Here is a 20,743-nt window from a genome sequence, read left to right as displayed (position 1 = left end):
GAGGGAAGGAGGGATTTAGGGCAGGGTATTTTACGCGGGAGGTAGTTTATAGAGGGTGTTTTTCGGGGGGTATTTTCCGGGGGGATATTTTATGGGGAGTATTGTCCGCGGGGTACTTTCCGGGGCGTATTTTCTGCGGGGTGTATTTTCGGCGGGGGTATCTTCCGGGGGGTATTTTCCTAGGGGGGGGGGTATTTTCTGCGGGGGTATTTTCCGGCGAGGTATTCACCGGGGGGGGGGGGTAAACGCCGGTCACCATTTTACTCACCTCGACTAAGTTGCTTTATTCGTTTTCTTGGCATTCAAATCCAAGAGACTCAAACTTCGTTGTAGACAGCATGCGCAAGATTAGCCAATACTGTCTAATTTTATGAATTCTCATGAATCCCCCAGAAATATTCAAGAAATTAGTGGGATTTATTGTCCAAGATCTAGAAGAGGTAGCTTTGCTGTTTTTTTCAATTCTCTGAATGAAAGTACCGAAAAAAACCATTTTCAATGAATACCCCAAGAAAAGTTATTTTTCAAATTCTAAGGGGAACGCAGAAACTCTTGAGGGGTCAAAGCCCTTTCCCCCCTCCTTCCTACAATTGACACTCCTGGAAGCAACCTTAACCAAAGCCAAAGCTAAACACAGTTAATATTCGTGTTCACTATTTTTTTTTTCTTCAACGCTCTGGTTTTAACGTTTCAAAGTAAGACACCAATTTGGCTATGATTCATAAGATAATATTCAGCTTTATCCGTCTTTAATCTTGGATTTTCTGAAAGTTACACTGCATTTCTTTTATAACTAAAAAATACACAAGAAACATGTGAAAACAGGAATTTTCCCTGAACCTACTCAAGTTTAGATCATTTTCTAAGAAACTGTTGAAGTGATTATAATTTTGGCATGGCCAAATCTGAGATTAACGAATCCAATGATAAGGCAGTATCCTTTTAGTACAATTTAAAGCTGTGGGCTTTCCGCAAAATTGTGTATTTCACAGGGATCATAACCTTGAGAAATATCTATTACAAAATTAATAAACGGGGTCGGTTTTTTGTGTTTAAGAACTATGAGAGGGCAGCCAAAAAGTTTGTAGTAACACGTTGAAAGTAAAGAGCAGCCCCAGCTAATATTAACCAAAAACCTAAAAAAGGATTTTTAATAATATACGCATCTAAAATGCGAAATATCTTATTTTCCCGAGAAGGATGGTTCCGGATTCGTCTTTATTATTGCTTTTTATGCTTGGGGATGACGGAATTGAACAAGTGAACATCGAATACGAGGAAAGAGCTCATTCTGACCAGAACTAAATATTCTGACTAAAAAAAGAGATCATTTTACATCAAAATTGCATTTTCCGCCCTTTTGTGGCGTAATCTAATAATTTTGACCCATAGAGGACTAAGTGTTGGACCCCCTAGCCTTCCTTCATTCTGGGGATTAAATTTGCAAATTTGATGCTCTGTTTTGAAAGCTTCCCTCTTGTTGCAGAAAAATTTAAGTTATTACTTAACGATAAAAAAATTCAAATAGGGATAAAATCCTTTTAATAGACAGTGTTTCGCAAACAGTCATAGAATTTCACACAAAATACAAGACATTTCGGTCACAATGCAGTGACCATCATCAGTAGTAAAATTATTCTAAAACAATTTAAAACAATAGTTTATATACGAAATCAAGTAAAACTACATATTGTTTAATTCTCTAATTCTTTTCAAAGCAAAGGCGAAGCTAGCCTCTTTAACCTTCTTGGACTCTGTTCATTAGCATTAAATGATATAACATTTGGACAGAGGTTAACTACATTGGGTTACAGACATTGTCGTGAGTACATCAGAATCAGAAGATAAAGGAAGAGTAGGAAATGGCTATAAGCGGCCAAGACTAGGAAACAAAGGTAAAGGATAAGAAAAGATGTCCAGAAACAATGACCAAAGGAAAATAGGAAGAAGCACCCATGCAATATGAAGGTCCTGCAGCTAAATACACAGGGTTTGGGAAGGACAAAGGTAATTGAGCTCCGTAATCTCATCCTCAGGCTACAACCAGATTTAGTATTGCTACAAGAAACATTCCTTACTGCAGAAAAATCTACACCAAAGTTTCGAGCATATACTGCAGAAAGGTGGGACAGGGACCAGGGAACTGGGGGTGGGCTCATAACCTTGGTTAAAGATTGCCTTGCCCATGTTGTGCAGCCGCGTGTACCAGGAAGAAATGAAATCGGATCTATTACAGTAAAGTTCAAGGAAAATTGGGTAAGCATTGTCAACTATTTTAACAGTTCTACAGGAAATTTTGATGTGAAACAACTAAAGGTGGTTCTGAACAGTTGTGAAGACTCAAAAATTTTGGCTGGAGATTTCAACCTCCACAATCCGATGTGGGATACAGTATCACCTCAGGATCACAAGTCAATTGAACTGACCAACATTATCATTGATCCAGCATTCTTGACATGCTTCCTCACCCCCTTGGATCTTGGTACAAGACTTAATAAAACAACTGGAAAAACATCTACAATTGAATAGACCTTGGTTTCCCCAAACCTATCAACTGACTTCAGTATTAGAATACCAGACACTTTCTCCTCAGATCACTATCCAGTGGTAACTACCTTTCACATGCTTGAGGAGCATAGGAACTCATACCAAGTACAAGAATTGAAACTATGGAACTTTAAAGAAGAGATGTGGCCAGCCTGGAGATATGAAGTTGACCAGCAGCTTAACAAAATCCAAGATACAGCTGCCATGACTACAGATGAACTGACAGACACAATCACCAACACCCTAATCAGTGCAGGTCAGAAGGTATTTGGTTTTAAGAAATTTAAGGAAAAAAAGCTTAACTCAATCCCTGGATGGAATTCAACATGCCAAAAAGCCCACACTGAGAAGAAACAAGCTGAGAACAAGGTCAAGCGGAATCCTAGCACCGAAAACCGTATTGAACTGAATAAAAAGTTAGCAAAACTCCGCCAGACAATAATCCAAGAAACAACTGCAATCTGGACCTCTCTTATTGAGACAAAGTTCAAAAAGTCAACTTATATTAGAAATCTGTGGCAAAGCTTCAAAACATTTATGGGGGAAAAAAAAATAAGGAAGGAATCCTCATTCCTCCTGAGAAATGGCATCCCAGTTACCTCGACCCAAGAACAATTTAATGCTTTTCTAGAGCATTTCACTATACAAGCACCAGAATATGCAAGACATCACCAAAAGACCCACTCTGCCAAACACAACATATCTTTTGAGCCTTTTCTGTATCAGAAGCTATTCAGCAAACTAGGAGACTGACATCAGGTGCAATGGGACCTGACTTGATACACAATCAAATGTTAAGGAACCTTAGCCCCAAAACAGTAGAGATCATTACAGCTTTGTTCAACAAGTTTGCAGCAACATCAACAGTCCCAAAGAAGTGGAAGAAGGCCACAGTAATCCCCATATTGAAGACAGGAAAGGATCCAAAACTTCCAGCCTCCTACAGACCTATAGCCCTCACATCATGCCTCTGCAAAGTTATGGAACACCTTGTGAAGTTAAGAAGCCTCCCAGAACTACCAAATTCACTCCAGCGTGAACAATTTGGTTTTATCCCTAATAGAGGAACCACAGATGCACTTCTAAGGCTAGAAAACCAGATAAAATCTGGTTTTAAGCAGGGTAAGGAGACACTACCAGCCTTCCTGAACATGAGGGATGCTTTTGATAGGGTTAATTTGGATAACCTAATGAGAAAGTTACGGTCCTTACAAATCTGCCTATAACTGAGGATGTGGATAGAAGATAACTTGAGAAGCCAGGAACTGAAGATCGATATGGGGCAGAGCAAATCTCCATCAAAAACAAAGCCAGATGTGGGAGTACCTCAAGGGGGGGTACTAAGCCCACTCCTCTTCCTTATTTACTGCAGTGAAATTAGTTTTGAACATATTCTGGGATGCAAATTGTATTTGTATGCTGATGATATTGCACTTGTTGCAACATCAAGAGATAAGCATGCCCTGCAAGCTGCTGTCCAGAAGGGTCTTGATTATCTTGGTCTATGGGCAACTGTTAACAACATGGAATTCTCTCCTGCTAAGTCAGCAGTACTCCTCTTCACAAGGACAAAGATTCATTCAACGCCAAGGTTTTCAATCAACGGTACCCCTGTTCCACCAGTTTAAAAGTTCTGCTACCTTGGGGTGATTTTTGACACTCATGGACTCACCATATGAATTATTTAATTGGAAACCTCGAGAGCAGAGCCAACTTTGTCAATGCTATTTGCTTATCTAACAGAGGAGCCCATTCCTCTGTTGCCACCCAGCTTGTGAGAGCAGTTGTAATAAGTAAGCTGGATTATGGCAGCCTCCTATACCGAGAAGCACCTGCCCAACTCCTGAAAAAACTGGATACAGCCCTGCACTGTATACTGAGGAAAATTCTCGGATGCCTAAAATGAACCCCCCTACCTGCAATATACTGTGAACTAGGACTGACAATATTAGAAACTAGAATGAAGAAATTAGAAGCACAATATTTTACACGGAAGATGTTGATCCCAAATGACATTATCTACAAAGAACTTATTGAAACATATGATCACAACCAAAGATTCCAACCAAAATCAATTCCACCATACTGTCGAATAGTGAAACACATCTCTGAAACAGCTGCCTCTATCCCAACTCCTGATGTTATTGATGAGGTAGGTTCAGCTTCTAGCACAGGTATAAAGTCAAATATAGCACTACACCCATTCTCAAGGGGTAGCCCAGAGAAACCACCAGAGATGGCAAGAGCTAGGTGGTATGAATAGGTAGACCAGTGGACCCAGACAGGACATAAACTGGTATTCACTGATGGGTTATGCTTTGCCACTGGGGGCGGGGCTGCTATTGTGACCCTTGGGCTAAGTCATGCACTGTCTCTTAAAATAACAGAGAAGTTGTCAATCTCTTCATTTGATTTGCATGTACTATTGAAAGCGTTTTGCAATTTATTGCAAGTGTTTTGCCAGTAGGTAAATATCTGATATGCAGTGACTCACTTTCAGTGCTGAATTATTTGATGTATGGCCATAGGCCAGCAAGAAAATCACCTCTTCTTTTAGAAAAGATACTACCAAAACTAAAAACAGCCACGTGTGAGATTGTGGCAATATGGCTACCAGCACATGATGGAATTAGGGGAATGAACAGGCCGATAAACTGACACATTAGGGTGCTAGGTATGGGGAGAATTAGTATGTCAGTATTCAGTGAATGATTTTTTATGTTATTATGATAAGTTGCTAAAGGAGAAGGAGAAAGAGGTATCTGGTCAAAGGTGTCAGAACCATATCCGTGATTTGTATGATTATGGTATCCCACCTCTTGACCTATGTCACCCAGTGAGTCACCTGGCTATCAGTATATTCAGGATCAGAACAGATCATGTTTGAATTAAGAGTGTTTTATTTAAATGAAAGTCAGTAAATACTCCATTACGTGAGGTCTGCAATGTAGAAGAGGATGTTAGACATATTTGAATATATTGTAAAAAGTATGAAACACTGAGACTGCCACTAAAAAAAGCTTGCCTAAAGTATTTTGGTGCATCAAAGCTCAGAAGTATTCTGGGTCATGCACGGGCACCACAATGGGCTATGAAAAAATTTGTGGAAGCATTAGGCTATTTTATTGTAGATACTAAGCTACACTTAGAGCTGTAATTTGTATTAACAATTGTATATATAATGATTTTTGCACATTATTTTAATATTGTACATGTAAATTAGTGATATGTGAGCTATATGTATGAGTATGTGTATATATTGCAAGCCAAGCTCATTAGTTTAAATTGCCATATCAGCCAGGTGTGCTTGAATTGTAAATATGGAGGCTCATTTGTGACACCATTGGACAGAGTTGAATGCAGCTTGACATTGGTTTATTGTTTTTTGCCTTGAGATTCTTCAAAACCCCTCCCTAACCACAGTGACAAAAGCCAGATGGCTTTTTAAATTATTTGACCCTCGGTCATGACAGAACAACATCTGGACAGCTGAATTTTGACATGGAATACCTTTCATCCCTAAAGGCTCTGATGAAATCATGGAGATATGCACAATGGGCAGCCTGCCCAGGAGTGCTACAAACAAACAACAACAACTACATTGGGTGAATTGAACTTTACTCTGACAGATTTAATAAATTATCTTAGATAGAAATCAGCCCAAATACACCTGTGTCACGATTCAAAGCTATATTTCTGAATAAGATTTTCTTTATTTCAAGAGTTTCACGAAAATTCCGCTTTAAACCCTTGTCCCTAGAAATAAAAGAGACATTATTGAACAAAATAAATTGGTCTGGAAAATTGAAAATATGTTCTAAAAGGGCTGAAGTAAATTTTCAGACTTAGAATCTTGATTTATAGCCCAAGAAATAGAATCTTTATGCTGTAATAATCTCATTTCACAGTTCTGGTTAGTACGTCCCACATATGAGCTTCCGCAAGTACATGGGATCTGATAGATCCCACTATGTTGCCCCAATGAAGTTAGATCCTTCCCAGAATTTAGAAAACTACTCAAAGTATTATTACTCTTTAAAGCTACCTTTAGACCATTACTCTGTAAAATTCTTTTAAGTTTTTCACTTAACCCGGGTACATATGGTAAGGAACAAAAAACATCCTTCTCCCGAGTTATCTCCAAGACTTCCTTAGAAATCTCTAGAAACCTTTTTCTTCTTTTTAAAGAGTCTGGTCATTTAACCACTCTGGTTACATGTTACTTATTAGTATTTTTCTTAGAAAAGACAACTCCTCAAAAATTTTTAGAGAGCAAATATTAAAGATCCGGTCAGTTAAAGCAATGATCAAGCCAATTTTTACTTGGCGAGTGTGACCGGAACTATTTGTAGTTTTCTGTAAATTTTAAAATCTGACTATTTTCATTTTTTTAAAAAAGACCATCAAGAAAAGGAAGTTTCCCACTGTCTTCTAATTCGACAGGAAACTTTAATTCCCCCACCAAACAATTAAGATGTTCCAAAAATCCTTTTAATTCCTCCTCCTCATAATCCCATACTGAAATTATGTCATCCATATACCGGCCCCAGAAAATATGTTTTAAAAAAGTATGAATCTAACGCATTGTTTCAATACTCTCCACAAAAATATTAGCTTTCTTTCTAGAAGAGTTTCGGCTGCTTCTACATGTTTGTGTACATTGATACAATGTCGAAGCTTGAAAGCAAAGAACTTGAAGAAATTTCTACTTTTTTCTACTTTTTTTCAGTTTTTCAACCAAGTTCGAAGAATTCTTAATGTACGAAATTTATGTAGATAAAAGTGGCTTACAGATTGACACTAACCACTTGCTCAAAACACTTGTTGGTGACCTTGTACTTGACACAATTGGTCGTAATGGTAGGTTAGGCTTATGAATTTTGGGAAGTCCATATAATTTAGGGCACAAGGAACTGCGCATTTTTGGCAGGTATTTGTAATAAAGTTGAGGTGTAATTTTTCCTTCGTCCTTTAAGCACTTTACCTTCGTTCTTAAACTTATTTATAAAAGATTCAGTTGGATTACACGATAGCTTCTTGTATTTTTTTTTCATCATTTAGTAAACTTCTTAATTTTGATTCGTAGTCCTCATTATTCATGACAACTAAAGTGTTACTCTTATAGTGTTACTGTTACAGTTACAGTGTTACTCTTATAGCGATTAAATAAAAAAAAATAAGTTTTTTTAAACTGAAAGTAAGGAGAAACATTAAAACTTTTGATATATCTATTGATATCAAACTCCCGTTTTTTAGAGTTGTTAGGTACACTTCGAAAGGTTAGATTTTATTTTTTTTTTTAGCACTTGGGACGACTTGGCGGAGGTCCTTGTTGAAATATTTGCTTGTTCTTCGTCTTCATGTTCTGCCACTGGCTTATAAAATCCTCGTTTTCACACCTTTTTTAATTTTGTTTTTCATTTATTATTTCCTTTCCTCTCTTAGTTTCCTATGTCATGTATAGCCAGTGTGGTCTTTGAATGTGTTTAATTTAAGTTATAACATAAAAGTTTACTTCAACACACTCACGTGCACAGAACAGGGAGAGATACTTACTTCATAAATAGATTAGTACGAAGATCTCCCATTGGAAAACGAAAAGTATGACCATAAAATTCGTTGCTGACTTTTTAGATCCTGCTTTCCTATTAAACATTTCAAGGGGTGCAATTTTTCAAGCTCGAAAAAAGACCGTAATTTTTGTAGCAGTATACCTTAATCAGTGATTTCAGATCATTGTTATTATGTTTCTGGTAACTTAATCATTCATTCTTTCTTAACAGGCAAAGACTTGTGGGCAGAAAAATCCAAGCGGACGCCGTTCAACCACTATGGTGCTATCAAAACGAACGACTGTGCTACAGTTGAAGATATGACATTTCAAATTGCATTATATGCTTTACTTAGCTTCTACGATTAGTATTCATTAAATTCAGCTGGATTTTATCTTCGTACTGCCAAATTTATCTTCGTATCTGCCAAAATTAACGAGTAATTGAGAAGATTAGACAGCCCAAAGGATTTATTATCTCCCAAAAGTAGCATTAGAAATTGAAAGATTTTTGAACATACATTGACTCAATACTACATTATAAAAAATACAAACAAAAGAAAAGGGTAGCATTAAAATGAACGGAAATTAGTTTATATGAAGATTGAAAGGTACTCTCCATGTCCCTAATCGTGACATTAAATTTTGTTTGGGAAAGGACGAGGGGTTGAGGGCGATTACATTGTAAGATAAATGTGCCATATTTAAACTTTCCCTATAAAAAAATTTCCTCAACTGCTGCAATTTCAGAATCTATATAGGCAAGTAATGATGCAGATATAAGGAAGAAAAACTGTGAGCAACTTTTTCCTCAGTAATCCAGAGCGGTACAAAGTGTATAAGTAGAGTAAAAACGGAAATTCTCAGTCTTGTCAGTTACTGAATCAGCCTTGAACTAGTTTTCAACGTGTAAATATTTAATAAGGATAAAAGTTTTTATTAAATTACCTCGCCATCTGCTTTGGCCAGCAAAGATTAATGGTAAGGTCAAGTTTCTGCTGGTTCTAGTTACGACGCTTCGTGCTCCATCGCCAACGAAACACCATGTTATTAGCAACAATAATGTTTGGCTTTCTGACGACAAATTAAACGAGGGCATGAAAAAAAGTCCCGAAAGAGTTAAAAAGGCTGTGGATACTCGTTCCAAAAGTTATTGGAAGGAATCTAACACCCCTTCTATGCCCACCATTTTCCCGAACACATCCAATTCAAAATTTTGATATAACCATTTTGTTCAGCGTAGTTGATTTCTAGATAGAAATTATGTTTTGAGGAGGTAACTCCCCCCACAGCCCTCATGGCAAGGATTGTAATTTATGCCCTGGGGACATATAAGATTTTATAGAAAGCTTTGTCGTAGAACCTACAAAAAGGGCTAATTCGATCGAAAGTTGGAAAAGATTTTGCCCTTTTTAATAGTCGAAAGTGATTGGAGGGCAACATACCCCCCCCCCTCTCACGCCCACAACTTCCCCAAACACATCCAATCAAAATTTTGAGAGAGCCATGTTCTTTAACGTAGTTGAAAGGTTTAAAATTTATGTGTCTGAGGATGACACTCTCCCCACAGCCCTCAGGGCAACGGTTGTAAGTTATTCTCTGAGGGCATATAAGGTGCTTATGGAAAATGTTGTCATAGAAACTTCAAAAAGGGCTAATTCGATTGCAAATTGAAAGGGCTAATGCCCTTTTTAATAGTCGAAAGTGATTGGAGGGCTTGACATTTTTATAGTAAAGAGCGATATCGGTGCAATGTATTATTTATTTATTTTTTGTTTAGATCAAAGCACCTTTTACCGAAGAATTTTCATAGAAACTTCAAAAAAAGCTCATTAGATTGGAAATTGAAAGGGCTAGGGCCCTTTTTAATAGTTGAAAGCGACTGGAGGGAACTAAACCCCCTCCAACGCCCACCATTTCGCCAAACACATTCAATCAAAATTTTGAGATAGCCAATTTATTCAACATAGTTGAAATATCTGGAAATTATGTCTTTGAGGATGACAACCTCTCCCCACAGCCCTCAGGGCAAGGTTTGTAATTTCTGCCCTGGGGGCATTTGAGGTTTATATAGAAAGGGTGATCGTAGACTTCGGAGGGGGCTGATTGGATTGGTAATTGAATGTTCTAGTGTAATCTTTCAGATTCAGAGTGATTGGAGGGTGGATACCCCCCCCCCCACACACACACACTTTGCATTTTCCCTAAATATATCTGATACAAGTTTTGAGATGGCCATTTTTTGTCGTAGAAACTTTTTAAAGGGCCTACTAGATTGGAGGTTGAAGGGGCTAGTGCCCCTTTTTTCTTACGCCCACCATTTCCCCAAACACAACCAAACAAAAGATAGCTATTTTAGATAGCTATTTTGGTCAACGCAGTTGAAAGAAACCGGAAATTATGTATTTGAGGATGAAAACCCTCCTACAGCCCTCAGGGCCAGGGTTGTACGTTATGCCCTGGGGGGAAATAAGGTTCATATAGAAAAGTTGATTGTATAAACTTCCGAGGGGTCTTATTAGATTTCTAATCAGAGGATTTAGTGCCGTTTTTGAGATTCAGAGTGATGGGAGGATGGATATCCCCCTGCCCTTCGTATTCTATTTCGTATTCTATTTCTATTTCAGGTCAACTATAGAGGAGGTATGAAACTAAATTAAACACTACTATTTGTGTCCAGATTTTTAAAAGTGTGTATGTTGTTAAAAATTGCTGAAAATTTTTCTCCAGCATACAAATAGCAGGCCAAACTATAAAGTCTTAAAAAAACGAAAAGACTTAAAGTATTACTTTCTTTTTCCCTGAAAAAAACTATGTCAATTCAAACTAACAGAAATTAATTTAAAAACTTTTTCCACAAAATGAGTTTTTCGCAGAAAAGTAAAGAACTCTATTAAACCAAAAATGAGCAAAAATAAAATAAAATTATCTACCAAGCGTGAAAATCTACCAACCACAAATCTGCATCGATAGATAAATAAAACCCAAAACGAACAGAAATTACAATAAATAACCGAGTCAAACTCAAAACTAGCAGAAATTAACATGAGTAGGGCTCAAAACCCCCTATGGCTTCAGAAGGCCAGAACATAATTTGCACTTTACTGAAAAAAAAAAATGAATTTGCATTGTCAGTTTGATATACATATGCTGCTATTTATTAATCAAAATGTTAATAATATTTGGTTTACTAAGCTTAGAAAAGTAAAAACATTTTTATTTTTTTTGAATAAATTGACTTGTGGTAATTTTAATTTTTCTAACTTAAGGTAGTTTTACGCTTGATAGATTATTTGATTCTATTTTCGCTCATTTTTGATTTAATGGAGACCTTTACGTTTCATTGAAAAACTTGTTTTGTGGATTTTTTTTTAGTTAATCTAATTATAAGCGTTTTTCTTTCATGTCTAATTTTAATGTAGATACAAGGACCTTAATGGAAACTCTTCTTGGTGATAAACAAGCTTCATTTCCACAAGTGTTTGACAAACTCAAGCTCAATGAGTCACCTCAACAAATAAGTCATGGCTTGGAAGTTATAACGCAAGCGGTTTATGAAGCCGTCTGTGTGGATTATTCTGCTTAGTTTAAGAGAACTGAAAATAAAATTGTTTGCAGAGAAGAACAGTTAATCAAACAAATTAATCGATTAACCAAAATGAAAGAAAAGATGGATGATTTTCTTCGCTCTCTTCTCTCCTGCTCGATCATTATTTACAAAATTGATTATTCGAAGCGGAACCTTCAGGTTTTAGAGAACAAAGTACTTGAAATACTTAATCATCGTCTTGGAGCCTTTTACTCAGTGGTTGATATCCTTTGTCGTCTAGGTACTACGGTAAACAATAGTGCTCCGATTCAAGTCAGAATTGCCAACAAAACTCCAGCCCTGGATATTTTGAGATAATAATCTACTTTAGAAGGTACCCCTATTTTCATAAATAAAACCCTTATCAAAGAGAAACACTGCGGTAAAAGTCATTAAAGTCAAAACTGATTTAAACTCAGTATGATCTATAAGAGGTTAAATGCAAATGATAAAACTTGATCGTGCAAACCTATTCAAAATGACCATACGGTCTAGGAGTTAATGTTACAAAGGTGACAAAATAGTCATTTGAAGGCAGAAGTGATCCGAGGGAAGTTCAGGACTAAATCTACTATGCTAATTGCGAACGTCGCACGAATGCAATGCAAAACCTGCATTTAGTGGTTCTGCTTAACTAATTTCGTTGATTTTTCAATTGTTCTCTGACTAAACTCAGCTTTTCACAAGAAAATTGTGGTTGTTTCCTTAATACTTAGCCAAATTATTAGGCTTTTTTTAAATTACCTTCAACTTACAAAATTCTTACACTGACTTCATCGCACGATCGGTATAGTCCAAATTGATGTATCAAAAATATAAGTTTGCGGGAGCGATGGCAAGAAAAAAAGAAACAGCATTTAAGTTCCAACCCTGATAAAAAAGCTCAATAACTAGCTGGCTATTAAAACCTAAGATGATATCTTAGTTTCATAGCCTGAATGCAAGAATTATTATATTTGCAGGAGCTTAAATAAGTCAGCTGATTTGCTAAAATCAAGGTACTAGATATTGCTACATTCGCTAACTAGTTAGATATTGAAATCTCGCCTAATATATACAGGAGATTAAAAACTGGTAAAATTTTTGAAGGTTCGGCTATCTTAGAAATTTATAAGCATTATAATATATATATATATATATATATATATATATATATATATATATATATATATATATATATATATATATATATATATATATATATATATATATATATATATATATATATATATATATATATATATATATATATATAAATATATATAAGTATATAAGTAATATATAAGTATATATATATAAATATAAGTATATATATAAGTAGGAATGATCTAATATCTCCTGAACGACACCACTGCTGCCATCTACATTTTAGTCTAACGCCGACGGGACATAATTTATTAAAGGATTATCGATCCACGAAGGAGAGAGAATTTCTGAAAAATTGATTTACATAATCGAGGGGAATGTATTGATCCATGAAAGGGGAATTTATTTGTTGTTTCTAAGGGGAATTATGTATTCAAGAAAGAGGAATTTATTTGTTGTTTCTAAGGGGAATTATTGATTCACAAAAGGGGAATTAAGAAACAAATATGGCTTCTTTGATGTTAGGTCTGAGGGATAAACGGTCTTTAGGTCAGAGAGATAAATTAATATTACGTTTTTAAATATGGCTTCTTTGATCAATAGTGTCAGGAATTGGAAATGTCATCACTTGTTATCTAGGAGTTATATGGGAGTCTAAAGAGACAGAAAAATCCTTTTTTAAATACGGCTTCTCTGATCTTTATGTCAGAGAGATAAATTGATATTCTATCGAAACCATAATAGTGTAGCTAGGAACATCTTTGAGATGAGGATATTAACGCGGAAAAGGGTTTCCTAGGAATTTCAAATATGACAGCGCAGGGATGCCAAAACAAAAAGAACACACAGAAATTACTTTTAGGGGATTATTTGGGCAAAACCGTTTGAGACATTTTAGAAGATGATTTGGGGTGAAACTCTGTGGTCGTTATAATACACAAGTTTCATTTGAACAGTGTTGTGATGTCCACAACCCCAACCCCAAAAGGGCCCCAATCCCCCCAACCACAAAGGGCCCAATCCCCCCCAGACCCCTAAAGGGCCCCCGGTCCCCTACCCCAACCCTAAAGGGCCCCAATCCCCCCAACCCCAAAGGGCCCAGTCCCCCCGGACCCCCAAAGGGCCCCCGCCCTTCCTCGGACCCTCAAAGGGCCCCCCCTGGGCCCCCAAGTACCCCTGGGCCCCCAAAGAGCCCCCCGAGCCCCCATCGCTCCTTACTTTCAGTTAAAAAAACTAGTTTTTTTATTTAATCTATTAAAGGGCCTAACAATTTATGTTCTGCATAAATCCTTTTACAGAAGGTATTTAGTGAAATAACAAGACATGATGCAAGAAAAAAAAGTACATAAAAAAATGTCAGGTGTGGGGTTCAAACCCACGACCCCATATGGGGACCAGATCTTAAGTCTGGCGCCTTAACCACTCGGCCAACCTGACATGTTAACAATTCTTGATCATATTCATATTTTAATTCAGTTTTGTCTTTTTTCAATCTAACAAAACAAGAAATAGCCTCATACGCTGCCCGTAGCTTAATTTCGTCAAAAGCCTGGAGGGGTAAAGTTGGAGACAAATTTTCCCAAATCAAGTGAAAATAAGTAAAAAATAAAAACTAAAAACATGGTTTTGGCTTAGAGTCTTAGCTTAGAGCTTTTGTTTAAGTACTAGTTTAGTTATAGTTCATAGTTTAGAGGTTTAGCTTACAGTCTTAGCAGAGAGTTTTAGTTACAGTTGAAGTATAGTTTAGTTATAGTAAAGAGTTTAGAGTTTTTAGCTTAGAGTCTTAGCTTAGAGTTTTGCTAGAGTTCTAGTTTAGTTATAGTTAAGAGTTTGGGGTCTTACCTCAGAGTCTTAGCTTAAAGTTTTAGTTGGAGTTGAAGGTTACTTTAGTTTTAGTTACGAGTTTAGAGTTTTAGTTTAGAGTCATAGCTCAGAGTTTTTGTTAGAGTTCTAGTTTAGTTTAGTTTTACTTAAGAGTTTAGAGTTTTTTAGCTTAGAGTCTTAACTTAGAGTTTTAGTTAGAGTTGAAGTTTAGTTTAGTTTTAGTTAAGAGTTTAGAGTTTTAGTTAGAGTTCAGGTTTAGTTTTATTTAATAGTTTAGAGTTTTAGCTTAGAGTCTTAGCTTAGAGTTTTTGTTATAGTTATAGTTTATTTTAGTTATATTTAATAGTTTAGATTTTTTAGCTTAGAGTTTTTGTTGAAGTTCTAGTTTCGTTTAGTTTTAGTTAAGAGTGTAGAGTTTTACCTTTATAAGACTCTAAACTCTTAACTATAACTAAACTAAACTTCAACTCTACCTAAAACTCTAAGCTAAGACTAAGCTAAAACTCTAAACTCTTAACTAAAACTAAACTTCAACTCTAACTAAAACTCTAAGCTATGACTCTAAGCTATAACTCTAGACTCTTAACTAAAACTACAGTAAACTTCAACTCTAACTAAAACTTTAACCTAAGACTCTAATTTAAATCTCCAAACTCTTAACTATAACTAAACTAAACTAGAACTCTAACTAAAACTCTAAGCTAAGACGCTAAACAAAAACTCTAAACTCTTAACTAAAACTAAATTAAACTTCAACTCTAACTAAAACTCTAAGATAAGACTCTAAGGTAAAACTCTAAACTACTAACTAAAACTAAACTAAACTTCAACTCTAACTAAAAATCTAAGCTAAGACTCTAAGCTAAAACTCTAAACTCTTAACTAAAACTAAACTAAACTAGAACTTCAACAAAAACTCTAGGCTGAGACTCTAAGCTAAGACTCTAAACTCTTAACATTAACTAAACTAAACTTCAACTCTAACTAAATCACTAGTCTAAGAATCTATTCTAGAACTCTAATATAAGATTTTAATCTAAAACTTGAAACTCTTTACTATTACTAAACTAAACGTCAACTCTAAAAAGAACTCAAAGCTTAGACTCTAGGCTAAGAACTTCAAACTCTTAACTAAAACTAAATTAAACTTCAACTCTAACTAAAACTCTAAATTAAGACTCTAAGCTAAAAACTCTTAACTCTTAAGTAAAACTAAACTAAACTAGAACTTTAACAAAAACTCTAAGCTATGACTCTAAGCTAAAACTCTATACTCTTAACTAAAACTAAAGTCAACTTTAAAACTCTAAGCTATGACTCTAAGGTAAAACTAAACTTCATCTCTAACTAAAAATCTAAGCTAAGACTCTAAGCTAAAACTCTAAACTCTTAACTAAAACTAAAGTAAACTTCAACTCTGACTAAAACTCTAATCTAAGACTCTAAGGTTAAACTCTAAACTAAAACTAAACTCAACAAGAACTTTAACCACAACTCTAGGCTGAGACTCTACGGTATGACTCTAAAATCTTCACTATGACTAAACTAAGCTTCTAGTATAACTAAATCTCTAAGATAAGACTCTATGCTAGGGCTCTAATTTGAGACTTTAGGCTATAACTCTCAACTACTAACTATTACTAAACGTCAACTCTAAATAAATCTCTAAGCTAAGACTATAAGCCGAAACTATAAACTATTAACTAAAACTAAACTTCAACTCTAAATATATCTCTAATCTAAGATTCTAAGCTAAAAACTCTAAACTATTAACTAAAACTAAACTTAACTTGAACTTTATCAAAAACTCTAAGCTATGACTCTAAGATAAAACTCTAAACTCTTAACTAAAAATAAAGTAAACTTCAACTCTAACTAAAACTTTAAGCAAAGACTCTAAGCTAAAAACTCTAAACTCTAAACTATAACTAAAATAAACTAGAACTCTAACAAAACTCTAAGCTAAAGCTCTTATCAAAAAACTCTAAACTCTTAACTAATACTAGATTAAAATTTAGCTCTTACTAATACGATAAGATAAGAATCTAATCTAAAACTCTAAACTCTGAATTATAAATAAACTAAGCTGGAGCTCAAACAAACAATCTGAGCTAAGACTCTAAGGTAAAACTCTAAACTCTTAACTAAAACTAAACTAAACTGGAACTTCAACAAAAACTCTAAGCTAAGATTTTAAGCTAAGACTCTAGGCTAAAACTCTAAACTCTTAACGAAAATTTAACTAAAACTACAACTTTAATTAAAACTCTAAGCTATGACTCTAAGCTAAAACTCTAAATTCTTAACTATTACTAAACTAAACTTCAACTCTAGCTAAAACTCTAAGCTAAGACTCTAATCTAAAAACTCTAAACTCTTAACTAAAACTAAACTAAACTAGAACTCTAACAAAAACTCTAAGCTAAGACTCCAAGCTAAAAACTTAACTCTAAATAAAACTAAGCTAAGACTCTAGGCTAAAACTCTATGCCAATGGGTTAAAGAAAAAAACAAAAAAATGTTGGATGATTTCTAAGTCTAAAAAATTCAGTCCGAAAAAACTTTAAGAAATTCAAAAAGGGGGGGGGAGGAAGGGAGGGGTTTGGGGCCTTTGGGGGCGCGGGGGGCCTTTGGTGGTCCGGGATTCCTTTGGCGGTGGGGGCCTTTGGGGGCACGGGGGGACTTTGGGGGCCGGAGGGTCTTTGGGGGGCCGGGGGCCTTTGGGGGCCCGGGGGCCTTTGGGGGATCGAGGGGGCCTTTGGGGTCCGGAGAGGCCCTTTGGGGTTGGGGAGGGGTCGGGGCCCTTTGGGGTTGGGGTAGGTGGGTTGTTGGGGTAGGGGACCTCACAAGACTGTTCAAATGTAACTTGTGTATTATAATGACCACAGAGTTTGACCCTCAAATCATCTTCTAAATCATCTTCTAAAATGCCTCAAACGGTTTCGCTTAAATTATCTTCTAAAATGTCTCAAACTGTTTGGCCCAAATAATCCCCTAAAAGTAATTTCTGCGTGTTCCTTTGTTTTGGCATCCCTGCGCTGTCACATTTGAAATTCCTAGGAAACCCTTTCCCGCGTTAATCTCTTCATCTCATAGATGTTCCTAGCTACACTATTAAGGTTTCGATAGAATATCAATTTATCTCTCTGACTTAAAGATCAGAGAGGCCGTATTTAAAAAAGGATTTTTCTATCTCTTTAGACTCCCGCATAATTCCAAGATAACAAGTGATGTCATTTCTACTTCTTGACATTATAGATAAGAAAAGCTATATTTAAAAACAGAATATCAATGTACCTCTCTGACATAAAGACCATTTATCCCTCAGACCTAAAGACCAAAGAAGCCATAATTGTTTCTCTATTCCCCTTTCGTGAATCAATAATTCCCCTAGATTATGCGAATCAATTTCTCAGAAATCTAACCATGCAAATACATCAAAGTGAGGAAAATCCTGTTTTTTTATTCTCAGAGACAAAAAGCATAAAAACATGCATAAATTATGCCCCGTTTGTACCTCCTGATAGGTCCCTACTTATATATATAAGTAGTCCCTACATATATATATATATATATATATATATATATATATATATATATATATATATATATATATATATATATAAATGCCGAAATTTCAAAAAGCTGAACTCCGGAATATTATTTAAGTAGCCTAGTATTTACTTTAGTTTTTAGGCAATGGCTTTGCTTGGTGTAGACTACCGACATAAGGAAGTATTGGTTAGGCTATGCAGCAATTGTGGGCAAGGTTTATATTAACGGATTATTCAGGTAGCTAAGAAATAAACTTACCTCTAAAGTCAGAATTGCATCCTGAATGAAAATTTACCATGTATTTGTGTCGGAAATGAACTTTACCCCCTGAGCTTTACCATCACTAAAATGAATTTAGTGATGAATTGGCTGAGGGTCTTACTAACTGCATCAAAAAGTCATTGAAAAAAAGACTCAAGTCCCTAGCAAAATATTGTTGAATTTCGTACAAATACTACTAACGTCAAGTTTGGTGCCAATAGATCGGCTTCAATCCTAATGAAAGCTTTGTTGTCCCATATATTGAATTTGAAATGCTCATGCCATCCTATTCACTTATGTTCATCCTATGTATGCTTGTCACTTCCCAAGACACTAGAAGACTTCGCGCGAAACATATATGCCCACTTTTCCAGAAGCGCTTCCATACAAGATAAGTATGTTGAATTTCAGGAGTTCTTTCAATCCAAAGCACTCTCATTTCTTGCATCAGGATAAACCCGTTGGTTGTTCCTTCAGACCTGCATAAAGAGGCTTACTGAGCACCTGGTTGCTTTCACTCAGTATTCCATAGAAACCACATTTGACGACCCAACTGCAACCAATGACCTTATCTTGTCAACATTACAAATCAAGTTGACAAAGCCGTACCTTGAATTCATGGACTAGTTTCTTGGCATCTCCAATGAATTCAACAAAGTTTTTCAATCTGAGCTTCTAGGTCTTCACTCCCTAAAGGCAAGTGTCACCAAACTTGTGAATGATGTTACGTCTAACTTTATGAAACTGGACTATATTTGCAGTGTTGCTTTGTTTACCGAACTGGATCCTTACCTTTCAAGTGAGTACCTGCCTTTAAACCAGACGTACGTGGGAAAAGCTGCAACCAATTCAATACAAGGACTCACAGACGGTCAAGGGCCAAGCGATAATATTGATCTCTTTTACAAGTATTGTTGAAAATACTATATAGTCCTAATCAAGCACATCTAAGACCCTTCCAAGACACTTTGGTTGAACCAAGGAATGCAAGAAATGTGAAACCAAAATCTCTAAGGCCACTGTTCGTGAGATTTCCTATTCTATCAGAAAAGTATTGTCTCCAGAAAATGGACTTGGAATGGAGGTCACAGGCAATGACTGATGTCACTGAGCTTCATTTGTCAGATGCTCCTGTTGAAAACCTGTCAGTTGAGCGGTACTGGATAAAGATATATAGTCTGGAGACTCTGAGTGGCAAAACCAAGTATCCAGAATTGCGGAAGCGCATATCACTGATCTTTTCTTTCCCTTTTAGCAATGTACCAACTGAGCGTTTGTTTAGTCCCCTGAAATTAATCAAAACAGACATCCGAAATAGACTCGAGAATGTCACACTAGTCTCACCTGTTTGAGTTAATTACTGCTTGAAAACAAAAATAAAACTTTATCAACTGTCAGCATACCGAAAGCTGTCACTGGCTTCAAGACGAAGACAAACGACAAGTGCGATGAAGTGCTGGAGATGACGCTTAATTAAACTTTCTTATGTGTTCTAGGAAGTAAAAAAGATAGTATATATATATATATATATCATTATCTGAAGTAAAAAATAACAATTCGATGCTGTTCTGTACAGCATCAAATCATGCAATCATGTAGATTTTGTGGAAATATAAAGCAAAATATCCCTTCTTTCTAGGGAGAAAAATAGGGTGAAATCAGACCTAAGCCAAGGGAATTTAAGGGAAAATTGAATTAAAAAAAGTTAAAAAATTGAATTAAAAAAATTGAATTCGAAAAGTGGAAGCACTGGGCGCATGGTAAAGATTTGTTCGACAGTGGATCTCCTGGGCATAAACCCCGCCTGCTGGACTCTCCTCTTTCTTCTGAGGATACTCGTACATCTACCCAGCAGGGTCATAGAAAAGAGCTTTCCAGGCACTGAAAGTAGCGTTATGCCTCTGTAGTTTGAACAGATGCTCTTGCTCCCCTTTCTCTTCCATAAGGACAGGATTATACCAGCTCGACAGTCCTTCAGGATCCATTCTGTGCGCCAAACCACAGAAAACAGTATATTGAGCTAAAGTAGCATCGCCGGTCGGGCATACTTCAGCAGCTCAGCAGGTCTTCCACATACGCCTGCCGCTTTGTTGTTCTTCAAATGTATTACTGCTGTGTAGATTTCTGATGACGTGAAAGGAGTTTATGTGTCACTTGTCAGCAGTTCCTGGGTGCTGTGGCTAGGCTGATGAGTTCCTGGTCAGTCTGAGCTACGGCTTCGGCGTTGAGGAGGCCCGAGAAGTGGTCTTTCCATCGACTGACCTGATCAACTTCGTTACTGAGCGGCTGGCCATCCACAGAGACAACAGATGCGACCGAGGGGGCTATGT

General features: G+C 36.3%; 1 protein-coding gene across 2 annotated transcripts in view; it reads left to right on the top strand.

The window, feature by feature from the left end:
• LOC148944361 (chitooligosaccharidolytic beta-N-acetylglucosaminidase-like) overlaps nt 1-8,509 on the top strand; it is a 178,632-nt gene extending 170,123 nt beyond the window's left edge. For both annotated transcript variants that reach the window (XM_089100337.1, XM_089100338.1), the window contains exon 13: nt 8,331-8,509. In XM_089100337.1, coding sequence (XP_088956463.1) covers nt 8,331-8,415 — 85 coding nt within the window. In that variant the 3' untranslated portion in view covers nt 8,416-8,509. The remainder of the gene's footprint in view (nt 1-8,330) is intronic.
• Nucleotides 8,510-20,743: the final 12,234 nt, after the last annotated feature.

Source organism: Artemia sp. Qi Xiang Cuo, chromosome 14 (genome assembly GCF_049724085.1).
Source record: "Artemia sp. Qi Xiang Cuo chromosome 14, ASM4972408v1, whole genome shotgun sequence".
Classification (NCBI taxonomy): domain Eukaryota; kingdom Metazoa; phylum Arthropoda; class Branchiopoda; order Anostraca; family Artemiidae; genus Artemia; species Artemia sp. Qi Xiang Cuo.
Note: the sequence above shows the minus strand (reverse complement) of the source record. Positions and strands in the feature narration are given on the sequence as shown.